The sequence below is a fragment of the Sparus aurata genome, chromosome 12 (genome assembly GCF_900880675.1).
Source record: "Sparus aurata chromosome 12, fSpaAur1.1, whole genome shotgun sequence".
NCBI classification, from domain to species: Eukaryota; Metazoa; Chordata; class Actinopteri; order Spariformes; family Sparidae; genus Sparus; species Sparus aurata.
The window spans coordinates 3,554,938-3,574,006 of NC_044198.1; the positions used below are offsets into that span (position 1 = coordinate 3,554,938).

General features: G+C 39.5%; 1 protein-coding gene across 1 annotated transcript; it reads left to right on the top strand.

Moving 5' to 3' along the window:
* The first annotated feature begins 8,023 nt into the window (after window positions 1–8,023).
* On the top strand, window positions 8,024–18,453 carry fbxw2 (F-box and WD repeat domain containing 2). Its single transcript, XM_030436748.1, has 8 exons — window positions 8,024–8,604; window positions 9,945–10,237; window positions 11,351–11,573; window positions 13,357–13,551; window positions 15,051–15,184; window positions 15,377–15,463; window positions 15,603–15,772; window positions 17,097–18,453. Exons 2-8 carry the CDS (start codon window positions 9,971–9,973, stop codon window positions 17,383–17,385), a joined length of 1,365 nt encoding a protein of 454 aa, XP_030292608.1. The 5' UTR covers window positions 8,024–8,604; window positions 9,945–9,970; the 3' UTR covers window positions 17,386–18,453.
* The last annotated feature ends 616 nt before the right edge of the window (window positions 18,454–19,069 follow it).

Consider the following 19,069-nt stretch of genomic DNA (forward strand, 5'->3'; position numbering starts at 1 on the left):
CTTGGCTACTAATGAGTGCAGTCCTCCCTGCTCTGGACTCACAGAGTGTAATCAGCCATGAGAGCAGAGAGACGACACGAAAACATGAGCTGGATTAACACCTGCTAATGCTGATGCTAATTCTCTGAAGCCCTACTGAAGAGTGTTTATGAGTGTGTAAGGACAAGAGACTAAAGAGAAAGCACAAGCAAAATACAATATATTAATATTAAACATACCATTGAACAGCTGGTGAAAAACAAGTTAGAAAAGGACTGACATCATCATAGAGTTATAGTTTTGTAAGATTCTTTTTCATTTCATTTTCTTTTCCGCTTTTTCCGTGAGGGTCGCGGGATGTTGCCGCTTTTTATCCCCCTTAGGGGTTGCGGGGCTTACTGGGGCCAAATCCAGTTTTTACTCATGGGTGTAGGCCAGGGTACACCCTGAATGAGTCGCCAGCTCATTGCAGGACCCTTACTGATGGCAGTGGCTGCCGCACAAGGTGCCAACTGCACATCAGGAGCAACTCTGGGGTTCAGTATCTTGCTCAAGGATACCTCGACATGTAGCTCAGTCCCACCCCAGGGGAGCCGGGGAGTCGAACCAGCGACCTTCTGATCACTGGTCCACCAGCTCTACCCACTGAGCTACAGCCGTTTTGTAACATTTACATTGTTTATAGTTTGATTAGACTGGACAGTTCGATGACTCTTGGTTGAGTTTAGCTGGAACTGACACTGTTACCCTTTGAATGGTCCCACGCTCAGTTCCTTCTGGTACAAATCACAAAACAAATATTTTTTTTCAGCTGATCGCGCGGTCCCTTCATAATGAGCTTCCATTATCCAATCCAACATACAGGATGAAGTTTGTTTTTATTATTTTGCAAAGAATTTAAAATGAACTGTGGTAAAATGACACAATATGCAGTTCAGTTTCTCAAGATCTAACAAAACTGCTCATCTGTGTTTTGCTCTTTGGGTAACAAATCATATTCTTATGGTCTTGTGGTTCTTTCACAAACTGGTTTTGTTTCATCATTATGCCTTTGCCTTTTTTCCATTTTATGGCAGGGGGCGACGAGCGATGAGGTGCATTACCTTTTATTACTTTGACAACAGAAAACAGAAAGAAACAGAAAATGATTTAAGAGGCACTGGATTATTTACATAGGTTTTAGGTTTTATAGAAATATGATGATGATATTCAGATATTAATATTATGTGTACTACAAACACATATCGATATTTCATTATTGAATATCACAATTACCATCAATATCGGTATTGTGCAACACCCTTAGTTTAAAGCATACAAGGCCCAATCGTCAACATTTCGTTAGTGATGTAAGGATTTAATTGTTTAAATCACTTTCTTCAGTATTTGTTCAAATAAAACCTTGTGGTGTATGCGGATTATCAGACTTTGCTAACAATACAGATTTTTAAAGTCTGTTAAAGATTTTCGTCATCATGAACATCATATATGAAATGCTCTTTTTAGCTACAGTCACTCATCAGTTACACTTCACACTAAAATGTTTAATAATTATTACAATTAATTTAGAACAGCTAAATCTAAACTAGCTTATAGAATTTTAGCTTAATTGCATGTTAATAAAAAAAACAAACAAATAATGAGAATATTCAGAATATAAACATAAGTGGTGTTTAATATCTGGACATTTAATCACAATAAACCTTGGTTAATTTCAGCTTTGTTGGATGCCATACCCCACACTGTATGGGATTATCTGTCTGGCTCTATAGTGTCAACTGTCCAATAAATGGATGAATGTCCTGAAAAATCTAAAATAAATACTTCCTTGACCATTACTTCAAAATCATTACCTAGTTTCAAGCCAGTTTCAGTTCTCTGAGAGTCATTTTCATATAATACAGAAATAAATAGAAACTAATGGCTGACTTAAAGATCAAAACTAAAGCGCAACACTAAACTCAGTAGTAAAGTGTGTGTATGCTGTAAGACACAACAATTTCAAAAAACATTGCTTCCTTATAAGCAAGGGTAACTTATTAAAACCCTTCATATAGGTGACCTTTAAACTGCTCCCTTACTCAAATATCACTTTACAGTGTGGACGTACCCCACCTCTCGCCTGATGAGCCATGACAGAATAAAAAGTTTAGATCACAGATGGATGGGCTGTTACATTTTATTATTTCCAAGGTGGCAATAAAAAGAAATAAAATCACTGTCATTATACAGTGTGATGCAGTCTTGGATCATCTGTTAAACTTCCTTGACTTTTCTGAAAAAGAGTTTTCTACAGATCTAAACACTACTATTTGTGTTGATGAATGTCCAATAACTTGGATACTATTATAAGACTATTGATACTTGCTCCTTTCACTGGAAGCACGTTGGCCTTGTTTTGAGGGACCCTTAATCTAGTGGGTGTCCTTGTGTGAACCAATCAGGCGTTGTGTTGACTTGTGCAGTCCAGTGAGTCCAGGCCAGGTTTTCGTCAGCGGCTTATTAGTGTCTTCAGCCGCTTTAGTGACTCCTTTGTAATATGCGGCTTAGTGGTCAGACATCCATCACTTTGCCTGTTAGAGGTGTGTTACCCCCCTCTGGTCCCTCCATCCCCCGCCCTGCCCCAAACACCAGCTGTGCCTGACACCCAACGGCCAACTGGACAGATTTGCACCCATGAACTTTGTGCCACCTTCAGTAACTGGCACATGATTGGGATATTGTGCGTTGTGCATATGGGTGCACTAATGTGAATAATGTCAAGACTTAGAAATTCTATCAGACACAAAAAACTGCACAGAAGTTTACTCTTTTACCACAGGACAGGTAATCAACTATGGAAAGTATCAATAACTAAATCCACTGTTTCAGTGAGGTAAGGGGTAAACAACTCCTCACCAGGTAAACAATGGAATTATGGTGTTCACCTTAGCAATGTTTGGAATGTTGGCAATGTGTGCATGAACATGTTTTGTTCTGGCTACCGCAGTGTGTTGCATTGTGATTTCACACAGATTAAACGACCCCACTGTGTCTGTTGATGCAGGTCTGGAGTCGTGTGAAAGGCATCTAAAGGCCTGACAGTGGCGCCCAGAGGCTGCAGTGTGTACTTCAACTCATTTAATGACATACAGCATACATTTAAATGGTAATCTACCCTTTAAACTGTCGTGTGAATTATATTTATGGAGCCCGGATTCACAATCATGTTTTGCTTCAAGCGGCGTGGTTGGGGAAAATGTGAAGTGCTCACTTTAATTTGTAGGAATTAATCCTCTAAGGAAGACCTGACATGGACAAAGCAACAGTCATAATCTTCAACTGTTTATAAACGTTGCAATATATTCTGCAAAAAACAGATATGCTACATTTCTTTATTTTGCAACTTTATGGTTTTTTGGTTCAATGTGCAGTTTTATCCTGTGAATGTTGTGTTTTCATTCTGGTTAGGTTTAGGCACAAAAGCACTTTGTCAGGGTTCATAAAACCTCATGTTTTAGTTTAGAATGCCTGATTTTGTTGCCACAAACACAGCTGCAACTCCACCACCATCCCCCATCAACATGGTGTCAGTTCATAAACATGTAATGTGACATGTTGAAATATCAAGATGGCACGTAGGGCACATACAAATTAGAATGTATTTCTTTGCCAAAACGTGCCAAGATATTATTTCAGTGACTGTGCTGCTGCTTTTTCCTCTGGTGAATCTACTCTCCTTCTACCGGCCTGAGTATAGTCTTGTATGTGTGCTGCTTTCCTTTATGTAATCATCCTCTGTGGAACATGACTATCTCCAGCAAAACCATTACCTATCCTGATATTTAACTCTGCATATAGCACAGAGTCCAAAATGCTACTGACTTACATAATCATATTGACTCATTTGTGTGATTTATCTGTGTGTGAAGATGAGTCTTGAGATGCCAAGACAGATTGACCTGTTTCATAATGAGATATGACCCATACCATAAAAAGTTGGTATCCAAGCCTTTCACTTGTACATGACACAATGGCTGACAGATGTTTTTAACCCTACCCCAAGGCTTTATCACTGAACAACCCCCAGCTAAGTGATATACTCACACCAGCAACCACACTGCATTCCACAAGGTGTTTCTTTTTACATGTAAAGTCACATTAATGTTAAAAATAAGGAATGATGCATACTAAGGCCTGCAGAGGGATTAGACTACCATTGCTGATCTGTTGTTCTTGTCCTTGGGAGGTTCCTTCCTAATCAGTAGGAGATAAGGATGAAGCGGTAAACCACACAAGGAGTGAGCAGCAAAAAATGAGAAGTGTTTGGGACACCATCTCTTAGTCATCCATTGTGTCGTCTGAAAGACATTGACACTAACATCCTTGAGGCCAGTAGCTCTTTAGCCCAGATCAGTCTAATTTTTGGTGTCAGCGTTCCACCCAAGTTCCCTGTTAACCAGGATGAGCAGACCAGGAGGACTGACTGTGCCATAAGCGGAACAGCACGGTAATAACTAAAAACTGTGTTAGCAGGGACATATTAATGAGCTTAGCATGTTTTTTTCTCAACATCAACAGACACTAAATCTTATCACAGTTCTCTCATGAATCATGCAGAGTGTTTAGAAGCTGGTGTGACTGCCAGCTTTTAAACTCCTGAGTCTTCATGACTCATGACTTATGACCTACACTGTGGGTTACAGACAAGATGACTAACCGGTTGCTGTGTTTCTCACCTCAAATGTATTCACATACAGTTATCTGTGTAGTTTATCAGAAATGTGACATATCCAGAACGTTCAAGAACAGAAGCAAACCACTCAAGTGTAGAGGGCTTATAGTGGCCCAGCACTGCATTCTTGCCTGGGTGCCAGAATCAGGTTAATCTAACCACAATGGAAGGCCTCACGTTGATTTCTGAGTGAACAAACAATCTGTTAATCAACTTATAATGAGTATATCTTAGTGGAATGACTTTTGTCTCAAGCTAACACCTACTGAGGTGTGAAAATTGTTCAAATTGCCTACGAAGGGTGAAAGAGCTATTACCCACTGCATTAGAATTCCAGTATTAGCAATTAGATTTGGATACATGCCCAGAAATGTGAATTCTTAGGAAACAAAAGATTTGGCTCAAGGGATATCTAACCTGACCTGAGCCTCACCCTTATTCAAGCTTCAGGATGAGTATTAAACTGCCCACATTTTAGGTGTAACTAGTGCAGTGCCCGTAAGAAAAGTGTATTCCTATAAAAAAAAGTGGGAGGTTAAGTAGCTTTTTCATGGATGGCCAAATGAGGCTGTGTTTGAAGGTGGGACGTCAGGGATATTTAGGTTTGTTGTGAAATCCGATATTCCAGGGTATAATTGGCCGTTTTTGATTCATTCATTCATTTTTTTATTTTGACATACTGTATTAACACAATGGACCTAAAATCACACAAAAAAACAACATAAAATCCGAGTAGAAAAAGTTAGATTTCTTTACTGTGAAAACCACAAATATGTTTAACAAACCATTTTTTTTTTTACTTATAATGCAAATATACATTGTTGTTTGCTAAATTTGTGCATACATTTAAAAAATTTACAAAGTTATATGTAACTATTTACATTTAAATGCAGGCAATGCTCAGGTCTGCCTGTGCTCCTTCCAGCTGAATGAAGAGCTGCTCTGCCTGCTCCACATTCAGCTTCTCCTCATTGTGTCGACTCATTAAACAAAAAACCGACTCCACTACACACTAAACACACTACACCAAACACTACATAACACACTAACTATACACTCCAGACACGCTAAATGTCACAAATCTCTCAACTCTCAATATCGCTGTCTACACACCGACCGTCGTTCGGCCTGTCAATCATCCGCCTAGGTCCCTCCCACAACTTCCTGTTCCTCAACAACCAAACTTGCTGCTTGGACACTTTCGTGACAAAAGCCCGTTTTTACCGTTTCTTGCTGCACCAGACACAAAGCAAACGTGACGGCAATGTTCGCGAAAAAGCGTGGCGGACATTATTTACCCTAAGTCCGGTTTTGGACGTGCCGATGCGTCCGGTCCGTCGCCTCGGGATGTGGGCCGTGTAGCTAGCGGCTAGCAGCTAGCTGCTAGCTAGCGGCTAGCTACACACGAACATCCACAGATTCCGATTCCACTTTGTTGTCCGCGCGTCTCCGGATCTCCTCAGATCCGAACAGACTCGGTCCGGACTCGTTTAATCTCATTAATCCACAACAGTCAGTTTAGATGCACAGAACAGAACAGAACGGGACCGAACCGCCTGCAAAATCCCGGTCCAGCTCGCGCAGCTGCAGGTATAAATCCGCTTGTTTCTTCAGGTATGTCGTGGGCTTGAGCTCTGCAGTGATTGGCTCTGGTGCGCACGTGGCCACGGTGTGCAGTGATTGGCTCTGGTGCGCACGTGACTGTGGTGGCTCTGGTGGACAATGCTTGGCGGAATTTGTAAAGCATTTATGAAATAATTTATTCACGGTATCATTGCAGTCCAAGCAAATGCTTAGATGCACACCACTGAACCACGCAGCAGCCATGTTGAAAGTCTTGGGTCAGTGTGATCCTGATCCACAGAGATATTTGACTAACAGACACATACACACACAGACAGACAGAGATTCCGTGCTTTTATAGAAAGAAGATGCAGTGGAAATGATGTACTGTATGACTAACTATTGAGTTTTAGGCAGTCTAATCTGGAAGGCATAGGTAACAATCAGAAAATTTTACTGAATATTAAATTTTGTTCAAGATCTAGTGTGTAGAATTTAGTGCCATGTCATTGTGAGGTTGAAGATTGTGACCATCTAAATACCTCTCATCTCACCCTCCCCTACTGTGCCCACAACAAATGTAAAAGGCCCTCTCTTTAGCCAGTGTTTGGTTTGTTCTTTCTGGGCACCTGCACAAACATGGCTTTGCAACATAATGTAAAAGTAACCATCATTACACGATCTGTAACAGCTGTCCATTCTGTTCCGCTCTGCAAATGCACGAAGATGACTTTCTGACTTTCTTTGATGATGAACTACATTTTACATACATATAATACTCGATTTATTTCTTACCTGATTAATACTAGCACAGGTCATATACAGAAAGTAAATACATTTGCTGCCAATGTTTTTCATAAACCTTTCCTGTATCAAAATTCGTATTCTTATTTTCAGGTGCTTACACACTGCTGAGATCCCCAAACATCTCTGTTGGAGTCCTTTCAGTGGCACGAACAGGTTGTCATACTTCTTCATCAAAAAAATGCCCCTGATGACATCATCAGGATTATCTCAACTTGACAGACTCTGATATTGATGTATATCTCCAAATTAGAGGTGTGGAATTGGAAAAATGTGTTTGTTTATGAGAACCACCTTTAAATTAAAGTGATCGCAATATTGGAAACCTCAACCGTTAATGTGAGAAACAAATAAACTGTGAGTTTTTACAATCAGTCACAGTCCTAAATAAGGAAACAAGAAGTAAAATTATATAATATTTTATAATGAATATAGCCATTCAAATTAAATTTGAAATTTATTATTCAACGATGACTAAGGAGGTTACATTTTTAATTGGTAAATATAACATAATTTTATCATGAATTAAGTTATTTGATTCATCGGTTCATAGGTGATTAAATGTTTGAATCTATTATATTTTGTATGATAAATTGTTGCAAAAGTCTGTAATGGCAACTTCCAGGCTTTATAACACACAGAGGAGGAAGGCACCGCGGCATCAACACTAATAAGTGCGAGAAAATATTCGCTAATATTCGTAATTTGTTTGCCCTGTGGCGGGAATTATTCTTCACCACAAGCTACTGTACACGGCTTCCTATCTCACGTCGTTTAATATGCGCGACTAATTGAAATAAGAGATAAGTCGTTCTCGCATTTATGGTAACATGTAATATTTTGGTTCCACCTCACTGCAAAATGAACCCCAATCAAGCGGAACCATCGAGAGGGCCGGTCATGAGAAAGACCCGGTCGGTCACATATCTTACACCACACCGTTCAACATTCTGCGCGACACCGGAAGCCAGTGTACCTGAAAAACTTATAGTTTCGTCCTCAGCATTGTCTTACAGGCAAATTAGGTTAAATGAAGAATAAAATACCAAGGTAACCGTGTTTTAACAAAAAAAATATGTCGGTGAAGTGGATATATATGCAAGAATTATAGTGATTATACTTAATTTACTTTTGTGAGCGTGTCTCCTTCATGTCTTTATTTTCGCGGAAGAGTCGGCAAAGACTGTAACGGCGCCTCCTGTAAGACAGTACCGAGGCTGAAGTGTCACCGGTGCATGAAAAGCGTTTCCATTATCTTTAGGTTTTCATGCTGTCAGAAGCTGCCATCCTTCTATCCTACAACCTAGAAACTCCTTGATAGGGAATGAATAGAAGATTTGATCATAAGAAACATGATCAAATTTACAATTAAGTGAATCAGGTACTCTTATCATGGTCGTTAGCTAACGTTAGCTACGAAGCTAGGTTACTTGGACAATCCCTTCAACTTGCTTGCTGTCAGGTTAGCTTACGACAGCTAACTTCGCTATGTGAACTAACTAAGCCAGGAAAGTGGCGATAAAGAAACTCCCTGCAACTCTCTGGTTGGTGGACATTTTGAGTTTATATTGTAAATGCAATACAATTTGCTAGCATATCATGTTCGTTAATTGTGTGGACGTTACCAGGCGTTGCTAACTTGCTATTCATGTGTAGTATTATTACTTAGCTAACGTTTGCTACAAAAGTTGCTAACTAGCAAGGTAGCCTACTTAGACTGAATACAATTGCATGTGAAAAATGATTACTCGCAATACCAATAAAATGAATGTATCAGATGTATGCATGGATTATCTAACAGGCCAGTAGTGTTTATTTAGCCAAGGCATAGCTAGGAGGGCTGTCTGAAGCCAGACGTGAAAGCCTTCAGCTGTTTCTATTTTCCTTTTAACAGTCTGGTGTCATTGACAGAGTAAAATAGCAAATGTATGGCACAAGTTCTTTCTACATGTCAGGTAGGTTATATTGCTCGTTGATAAATTGTTTAATGTTATCCATAGAATATTACCTATATTTCTTAAAGACTGTATATATTGAGAGCAGACTGTCATGGACTGTGGACTTAGTAGGAACACATGACTGACAGCATATTAGCACAGCTATTAATGTCGACAAGTCATTCTATCTGCTGCAGTCCAAGGCTTTTAAATGGTCCCTCTGGTCCCATGTCTTCCTTATGTAACTACTTGAAATTGATCAGTGTGATACATTTGATCAGTCATAACATTGCATCCTTCAAAAATCATGAATGATTGTTGGGAGTGACCAGCTGAATAACAATCCCAATCAGTATTACATTATATAGCTATGAAAGAGGGGATATGGAGATCAACAGCACACCTGCATTTTGCATTATGATTTTGCTGTCATTTTACTTTGTAATCTACAGTTGCAAGATATGTATTCAACGAAGTGGTTCCATATTTTGTAATGTTTTGTACCTATATTATTAGAGCCCGACCAATATATTGGTTGATAGATATTATTGGCCCATTTTGCTTGTCACAGATGGGTAGTGGCACAAAACAATCCAGGCAGTCGGGCTTCATACAATATAAATATTATTATGTAATGAAAAATTATAAAAAAGCAACACATTCTCACATTTAAAGACAACAGAAACCTTTTACTATACATTCCAATTTCACCTTCTCACTCTGTTTTGTTTTTTGTTCAGTCAACAAGGTATTCATTGATTAGATCGGATTTCTATTTTTTCATCACAGTTTTAATATTCCTCGGGTTCTTGACTTGGTCAAGAAAAACATGATATTTGTATCGCTTATCATATCCCCAAGTTATTGTTTGTCAGATTCCTCCTCTGTAGCTGCTTGAGTCACTCCTGTCATCTTGTGTATAGTCAGACCCTGCTTTGTTCTTGTAGGTGTTGCAGGTCGCTCTCATGTGCCCATGGAGAAGGCGGCCTTTCAGGGGTGGCTGGAGTCAGTCTCCGTCACTTTCCTCACTCTAAATGACCAGCAACGCAACCAGTCTCTGGACCACCTTATATCTTTAAGTGGTGCTGTCCAGCTCCGTCATCTGTCTAATGGACTGGAGACGCTGCTCAAGCGTGACTTCCTGCGCCTCCTTCCTCTGGAGCTAGCCTTCTACCTGCTGCGCTGGCTGGATCCTCAGACCTTGCTCACGTGCTGCTCGGTCTGCAAACAATGGAATAAGGTAAATTCCTGAGATTTGGTGGTGCACTCTCTTGGTGCTTCTTATTTGTCATATATGCCTCCTCATTTAGTTCTCTTATGTCTTTCCCCCACATCGCCGTGCCCCCGTGTAAGATTTGGGGTGCAAAGAAAAAGTGAGGATAGAGAAATTAAGGAACATTTTTACGGTAAAACTAGACATCCTTCCCTGTCAGGCACTAGCTGAAGTGAGGTTTCTGGTGAAGGCTCCGCAGCTTCATTACCTGTCAGTGCATTGAGTGTATTCAGACTCTGCACAAATCAGTTAAACCACAGTTTGACAGTTTTGTTGGGTTTTGTTTCAGATTCTTGAAAACTCTAGAAACTGAAATGTCTAGTTGCCTACGAGAGAATTACCATGACCTGGATGACTCAGAACCTTCATCAACACTACGACTTATTAATGTTTTGTCTTCTTAATAATTAGACAACAACAAGATATAGCTTGGTACAATGTTATATACAAGCTTGGTATACATGATTTCAATTGTCAATGATACTGTTGCACAAATGTCATAGCTTTTAACTCCTACAGGTTGCCTCGGTGCGAGTAGAATTTCTGTCCATGCTGTTGAGGGCTAGTTATCCTGAGTAACTTCAATTCACTTTTATGATATCGACCAAAATCGAGTATTGAAATCTGGCACCCAATCTCTGTGTGGAAGTGTAATTATGTTCATTTGTTGTTTGATCACATAGTTGCTGATTTACAGAGAATTCCTTGCAATTTTCTGCTGTTTTATTTAGTAAATGGTCTTGTGCACCATTGCTTCTGCTCAGACCACATTTGAAGGTTGTGGCTTATTTTGGCAAATTAACAAAGGTCTCTGTAGAAAAACAGGCGTATACTGCTCAACACATGATTGGTATTGGCAAAGAAATTCAGGTGAAGCTCAAGTTCAACTGCTAAAGGTTGTTTTATGCCAATCACTGCAAGTTGTCATAAAGAGTGTGTACTTTGTCTGATATACTTATATATATATATAATGATTAAGTTACCCTATATATAGGCTCAACCTTTCTAGTACTAAAGTATTTGTAATCTTACCAGCATAAGTCTTCAAACATTCCAACAATCGTCTTCTTCTTCTTGTAGGTGATCAGCTCATGCACAGAGGTGTGGCAGGGTGTGTGTCGGGAGCTGGGCTGGAGGATTGATGAGTCCATTCAGGATGCATCACACTGGAAGGGCATCTACCTGAAGGCTAAACTGCGTATGATGCAGTTGAAGGATCAGGAGGCCTTTGAGACATCGTCCCTAATCGGCCACAGTGCTAGAGTCTATGCCCTCTACTACAAGGATGGCCTCCTCTGCACAGGTACAATGGTTCATTTTTACTGTGGAAACGGCTTGGTTACAATTCTATGCAGACTTCTCTGTCACGGCTTCAGGAAAAACCTCAACACGATCAATGTCTGATGCCTAGGGCTGTTGTAGTGCATTATGTCACTCTGGAACAATTTTTGGTCATCCCCCTTTGGGTAGGGTTCACCAACAGTGACCCATGACGCAGTACACATAGTAATTTCCATTGCATTAATGGCAAGACAGAGACCCCTTGTTTTCACATCATGTTAATCATGCTGCTTTGTTTGGCCTTGCATATTATGACATGGAAGTTTAAAGCATTTGGTGTCAGTCACTTCCTCAGTGTAGCATCATAGAAAATAGCCCTGTCATGTTCACCTGGACAGGTGCCTTCTCTTAAGTTGCCTGATTAGACCTGTGTGAGTTTACAAACTGTGCATGATGGACAGCTCCCTGACTTTTGTGGTAGTTGTGTTGTCTTTGCAGCCGTAAGAAATAATATATCGTTATAGGTCTTTCTGATTGCAGACATTTAGGCAGGGATGCTAAATCATGCAGACTGATACTTCTGCTTTACGTGATACATTATTTCATGATATTGATTTAAACTGGCTGGGGAGTGTGTAGTTAACATAGTTTCTTAGGCATTTTAAGCAATATTCTGTACATTATATGCAAGTATTTAGTTTGTTTGTGGCAGCAACGTGACATTAGTCTGGAAATAGATATGTTCATGAGATGGCTATTTCAAGCACAAACCACATTTTCTACCAAAAGATCAACAAGTCTTTTTACACTTCCTCATTTGAGTGAATCCCTCTCCTGTCCCCCTGTTCCTTTCCTCTCACCTGTGCTATGTGCGCAAACTTGATACCAAAATAATACACAAATCAGGAAATTCCAGACTGTCAGGCTGAGGGTAGCTGGACATGGTTGTTGTGCCACCATGAAAATAGGGCCTGCTACAGCTTGGTGGCCTGTCTTTAAAGATAAGTGCAGAATGAGTTGCAGCATCAACCTCAACAACTGAAGTAGCTGGGGACTTGTTTTTGTTTAGAACTGTCATGTGGAATACAACACTCCTGTTTTTGCTCCAATTTGTCACGAGTTGAAGTGAAAGTTTAAGACTTTTTTTATGCACAAAAGAGTGATTTCTCTTAGGCTTTGAAATTCATGTTGGTTAGCGCAGAGCATGGAGATGCACAGAAGCCTCAACAATAATAACAGATATATTAGAATTATGAATTATTTTAATAATAATAAAGAATGTAATAATTTTTACTGTCAATAATACTCATTATTGATAGTAATAATATAAGCTTTAAAACATAATAATTACAATAATAATAATGAGGATTGTTGTGAGTCATGCAGTACCACGGCAGCAGGACAGCAGGACCATCATTCTAAACTTTTTCAATGAAACCACTTACACATACCACCTAATCCTACACCTTACCATCAGCCACGTTAGTCAACCCTGTTTTCAACCCCCTGGTCAGTATGATTTATGATTGGTCTGCTTGAAATGAATATCTGGTATCGCAAACACAGAATAGCAGGTGAAAGAGTCGACAACCTTTGTCTTTCAAAAGATAGATTTAAAACCTCCTGACCCAGGAAAAGGCCTAAACTGTGTCATGGGTATACATCACAAATGCTGAAAATGTGAACGAGAGACAGCTGATGCACATTGAGCCAATCAGAAGGAAAGTCATTGTGTCCTTCTGGCGTGGTATTATGGAGTTGTGTCAGAGCTTACAGCCTTAACATGATGTCCTCTTGTTTTTCAGGATCTGATGACCTGTCTGCTAAATTATGGGATGTGCGCACTGGGCAGTGTATTTACGGAATTCAGACGCACACCTGCGCCACAGTGAAGTTTGATGAACAGAAGCTGGTAACCGGATCCTTTGACAACACTATTGCATGCTGGGAGTGGAGCACAGGGGCTAAAATCCAGCAGTTCCGAGGCCACACAGGAGCAGGTGAGTTTAAATGTTCAGCAATTATTTATTCTGCGTGAGCCCCATCTGAAAAACGCAATTCTATTTTCTTAGGGCTTTTCACAATTAAAGCACTGTCATTTTCAAATGCATTTTAACCAGATACAGAGTATGAAATGACATTGTATTACAAAAACAAAAATGCACGGTTTTAAATCAGGGGTTTGGACCACACATTGCACAAACTGGATTTGGACATATTTTGTAGCTGCTATCAGTTAAACTGAATTATTTGGAAACTTGAAAAGTGAACTGTGTGCGTGTATGATGCAATTTCCAAATTTGTGATGCTTTTTGTAACAGTTGTAGAGTAAACCTTCAGTGTCCCCTTGTGGCAATTTGCTTTACAGATGGTATTCAAAGAGAAATTCATAAAATACATAAAATACATCAAGGGCTGTCAATCAATTCAAATATTTAATCGCAAATTAATTACACATTTTTGATCTGTACTAAATGTACCTTAAAGGGATAGTTTTAAATACTCTTATCAACATGGGAGTAGACAAATATGCTTGCTTTATGCAAATATATGTTTATTAGTATTGCAAAAACCCAAACACTGATCATATATAGTCAGTAGTCAATACATAAATACTGTCCAGAATATTCTCCAGAATAACTTCAAAGGTACTGCATGCTCAAAAAATATGCTAAAAGGATAACATGACTTCTCCAGCCCAACAAGCAACAACAGATGGGCATACTGACCTGAAAGTAACATTCCTTAGTAATACCACACAGTGCGGTGTCCAACCTTACACTTGCAAAGGTTACTGAACAATGTAAATCAGCCTGCAAACTGCAGCTACACATTAAGCAATCGCTGTTGAAAGTTTGTCTCCATGTAGAGTTGTTCAGACGTCTCCATTGCAAACTATCCAGCGTTGTCTGCCTTTGGTGAGGGGTGGGAGGGCTCTCTGCATTGGCTCTGTGCTCAGCTAGCAAGTGGTATTTGAGCCTGAACGTACTTCGGTGGTAACTCAGTTCACGTCAACAGTTAATGCAAATAACTTTTCTTGTGGAGAAAACCATCTGGCAGGGCATTGAAGCTGAACTTGCCATTCAAAAGACCCTTTGCTTTATCCATTTCTGCTAAAGGAGGTTTGTTTCTGCTGCCATCAACAACGCTACTGCTGGATCACCTCCTGACTTTGCAAACTACAGAGCGAGCTGAGGGTCACAACGTGTGTGCATTAATCGGGCTTCAAAAAAATTATGGCGTTAACAGGAATTTGTGTTAACACATCATTAAACTTGTTAACTTTGACAGCCCTAAATACATCATACACAATCGCAGCAAGAGATCCACATCAGCTACACTGTAGCGAAGGATCATGGGGGAGTCTGGTGTTTGTAGTTTCCAGTAGTTTTAGTGCTGCCTTTAGGCTAAACTTCCGCCCTCTTCCCCTTTTCCAAACATTCAGATTTTGCAACTGACTGTTTTAAGTCAAAGTGTGAGACATGTTGTTTCTGCTCAGTCTTCAGTGTAGACTACAATGATGAACTGGACCTGCTGGTCAGCGGCTCTGCAGACTTCTCTGTGAAGGTGTGGGCTTTGTCTGCTGGTGCCTGTCTCAACACCCTGACTGGACACACCGAGTGGGTCACCAAGGTCAGCTTACTTTACCCTGTCATGGTTTGATTATTGGAAGAGTTTTTGTGTTATTTATACATTTTTGGTCAACATTAAAATGTTATTAATGTGTTCCCAGCATTAATTTAAAAAAGTGTTGAGCTGACATGATTAGAGGTCAACCATGAAATGCCTGGTGTGTGAAACATGTCTTGTGTTGTTTCTCATCAGGTGATACTGCAGAAATGTGAAGTAGAATCTATGGTGCATAGTCCTGGTGACTATATCCTTCTAAGTGCTGATAAGTATGAAATTAAGGTAATGCTCTTGTCTCCAGTTTCTTTTGTTTTTTCACTTTCAAAGAGTAAAGAAATTAACTAATTTGGAGCTGTTATCATTGTTTTGGTGTGAGCCACTGAGTCATTAAGATGGAGTAAACCCTGTGTTCCCTCTGCAGGTCTGGCCTTTAGGGAGAGAAATCAACTGCAAGTGTCTGAAGACGTTGTCAGTGTCAGAGGATCGCAGCATCAGCCTTCAGCCTCGCCTGCAGTTTGATGGACGCTACATCGTTTGCAGCTCTGACCTCGGAGTTTATCAGTGGGACTTTGCCAGTTACGAGATTCTCAGGTAAAATAGTGTACACGACATAAATATTAGACATTTTAAGGAGTGGTCCATCATACCATCATCAGCTATATATCTAAACTAGAGATCAACTAATATGTTTTTGTCAGGGCCAATATTAATTATGAGTAATCAAGGAGACTGATCCATTTGCATTTTTTATAACAAGCGATGGAATGTAATGAAATAGCACCTTTTAATAGTCTAATATACAGCATACAGTGAGAGCTATACAGAGTCACATTATCAGTTTTCAGAGATAATGTAACAACATAGCTATCGTCAATAGTTGACCATTGTCAATAGTTAATAATTCTGTCATCACCTGAAAACCTTGTGACAAACAGTTTTTTTCTGTTTTTCCTTTTTTTTTTCCTATGGAGATCACAAAACAGATTTGATTCTGAATTGAAAATCAATCCAAATTAGCTTTCAATTTTGATAATCAAAATGAGGAGTGCTTCTGGTGTTTTCTTTCTTCCTCTAACTGCACATACTTGCACTAATCTGCAGAAAAAAACAAAAAAACAGCACTTTTAAGACAACACAGCTAGATAACTGGTAGCCTGCAGCTGCATATCCAGATCCTTTTCCTCTGTGCACAAAGACGACAACTGACCGGTACTGAAGGTAACACAGACAACGACGGAGATGTGGGACTTATTTCCTTTTCAGAGATCCTTTACTGATTTTTTTGGGAAAACATTTGAGAAACTAAACTTTGTAACAAACGGAATTTCTATCTTTTGTTGCTTGTCGTTGAATGTTGAGTCTGGTAGCTGTTGTTGAACTCTGGAATCTTTATTTTTGACTATTATTTGAAATTGTCTAACCCTACCCTACAACAAGCCACCAGAATTAAGTCAAGCCGTCGTAAACAACTATAAAGTATCTTACTAAAGAGGAATCTGAAAATGTTAATGACAGTCGTCTGGGATAAAACCAATGATCTGTTGATCAAATAGGTGCAGAAAAAAAAGACAAAAAAAACAAAGTTTGATTCAAACAGATTTGTAACCTTATTATTGAAAGTCAAATTTAATCGTGGATTTGGAGAATTATGACACTCCGGATACTTCAGCACTCCAGTTGTAACATTTGAGTCCTGTGGGCTGAAATCAGTTTGGGGAGATTAATACAAATGCTTTTTGGATGCGTAATTCTGTATTCAAAACAAAAATGGTGTTCCACTGTTGTGCATTGCATTAGGCAAAACTACCACAAACATGACATTTGTTATCCCAGTTTGGAATCATGTTTTTAGATAGAAGCCCTTATTTATGGTGATCATACAGTCTCCTAATCCAGCATGTTTTTATGTTCCCAGGGTGATAAAAACACAGGACCCAGCCAACCTGTCCCTGCTCAGCTATGGTGAGGTGTTTGCGCTCCTTTTTGACAACCACTTTCTGTATGTGATGGACCTGAGGACAGAGGCTATCTCGGGCCGCTGGCCTCTACCAGCCTACAGAAAATCCAAAAGAGGATCCAGCTTCCTGGCCGGTGTGACCTCCTGGCTTAATGGCCTAGATGGGGGCAATGACTCTGGACTGGTGTTTGCCACCAGCATGCCCGACCATAGCATTCACTTAGTACTGTGGAAGGAGAACGGATAGAAGAAAGCAAGGACTTCAATCCCCACACTGCTAGGACATGAGCCACAGTCATGTGCGCTCTGGAATATATGAACCTGAACAGCCAAGATAGATCATGCATGGACCAAAGCATTTTGTTTTTATCTGTTTCTTCCTCAGCATACAGTCCTCCTCTAGACATAAACATTCACTGATGGAAATGTAAGGTAAAGATGATGGTAACTATTACTGATGAGCTAGACTCAGTGATTGGTCAGAACTTGCACCTGATCTCTGCAGAAACCTATAAGCGTCTCATTGGTCTTGATCTTGGACAAAGACTGAAATCAAAGAGACTTGAAAGCCGAGATGTGTCAGTGACGAGTAAAAATAAACACAACATACAAAATCTCTTGGTGTAAACTTTGACATGGAAGTGTAAATGTTTCATCTGATTAGCGTTTTGATCAGGTTAGCATTGTGCAGTCGTATTTGTAGCCAACCATTAATCCATAGTCTTTAAATCGGGTGCCAACCTCGGCCACTGAGCTTTATTCTACCAGGATAAGGCTATGTGAAATGTGCTGTAGCTCAAATGTGCCCAATGCCAAGCTGGTCACTGTGCTGATTCGCAGAAACTTTGGTTTCCTTGAAGAAATGCAGGGTTGCCTTAAACGCAGTTGCTGTAAATAATGGAGAGCATCTCTTGGACATGACATTATGACATCAGGGGAGATATTCTCGGAGGGTTTTACAGACTATCCCCAAGGAAGCTATGTACTGACTCGTATGGTGACAAGTGGTTTGGTACATTGTTCTGTACCATGTAAAACTTTGTGAGGTTTCATGTAATTCACTGAATATGCTTTTCTAAGGGATGTCTGGTTTAAGTGTCTGCTTGAGAAATGTGATGTGCCTTTTCAGTTCATTCGATGTTACAGACTAGAATTCCTTGATGACTCGGCACATTGCAGTAAGGATGACTGCATTGGAAGTCTTACTTTTATGTTTAATTTTTCATATTTACTGTGCTCTAACAGTCTAAGATGTCTGTAATTTTATAGTTATCTACCTGACATGAATTGCTCAGTGAATTGCTTTAATGAATCATTGACTGTGTAAAACATCAGGTTTATTTTTCTAAAGGCCTCAATGCATTGCACAGCTAAGGAAGAGACTTGACAGGCAGTTGGCTGTTTTAAACTTTGAGGAGCTGTTCTCCTGGCATAACCAGGGAAACTCTGTAAAATAATGCCATTCGGTGCACTAGTTTTAACATCCTGTCCCAACTTGTTTGCTTTTTAACTTCTACAAAACTGAAACTTTAAAGGGACAGTTCACCCAAAAATCAAGAATGCATATATATATTTGTTGAAATATATATATATATATATATATATATATATATATATATATATATATATATATATATATATATATATATATATATATATATATATATATATATATATAGCTTTCAACAAATATATGTATTACTGATTTGGGGTTGAACTTTACCTTTAACCATGAATGAGTGCTTTTTCCAGAACTTTCATTGATGTCTTCCTTTGCATTAAGCAGGCCACAGATCACACATGGATTGCACCGTGTGCACCCTACCACAGTTATGACAGATCAGTTTCTGACATACAGACCGTAACCTGTTTCTCAAATGGATCATTGTACACAGCAGATGTACAGACTGTTCTTAGCTCGGATTGTCACA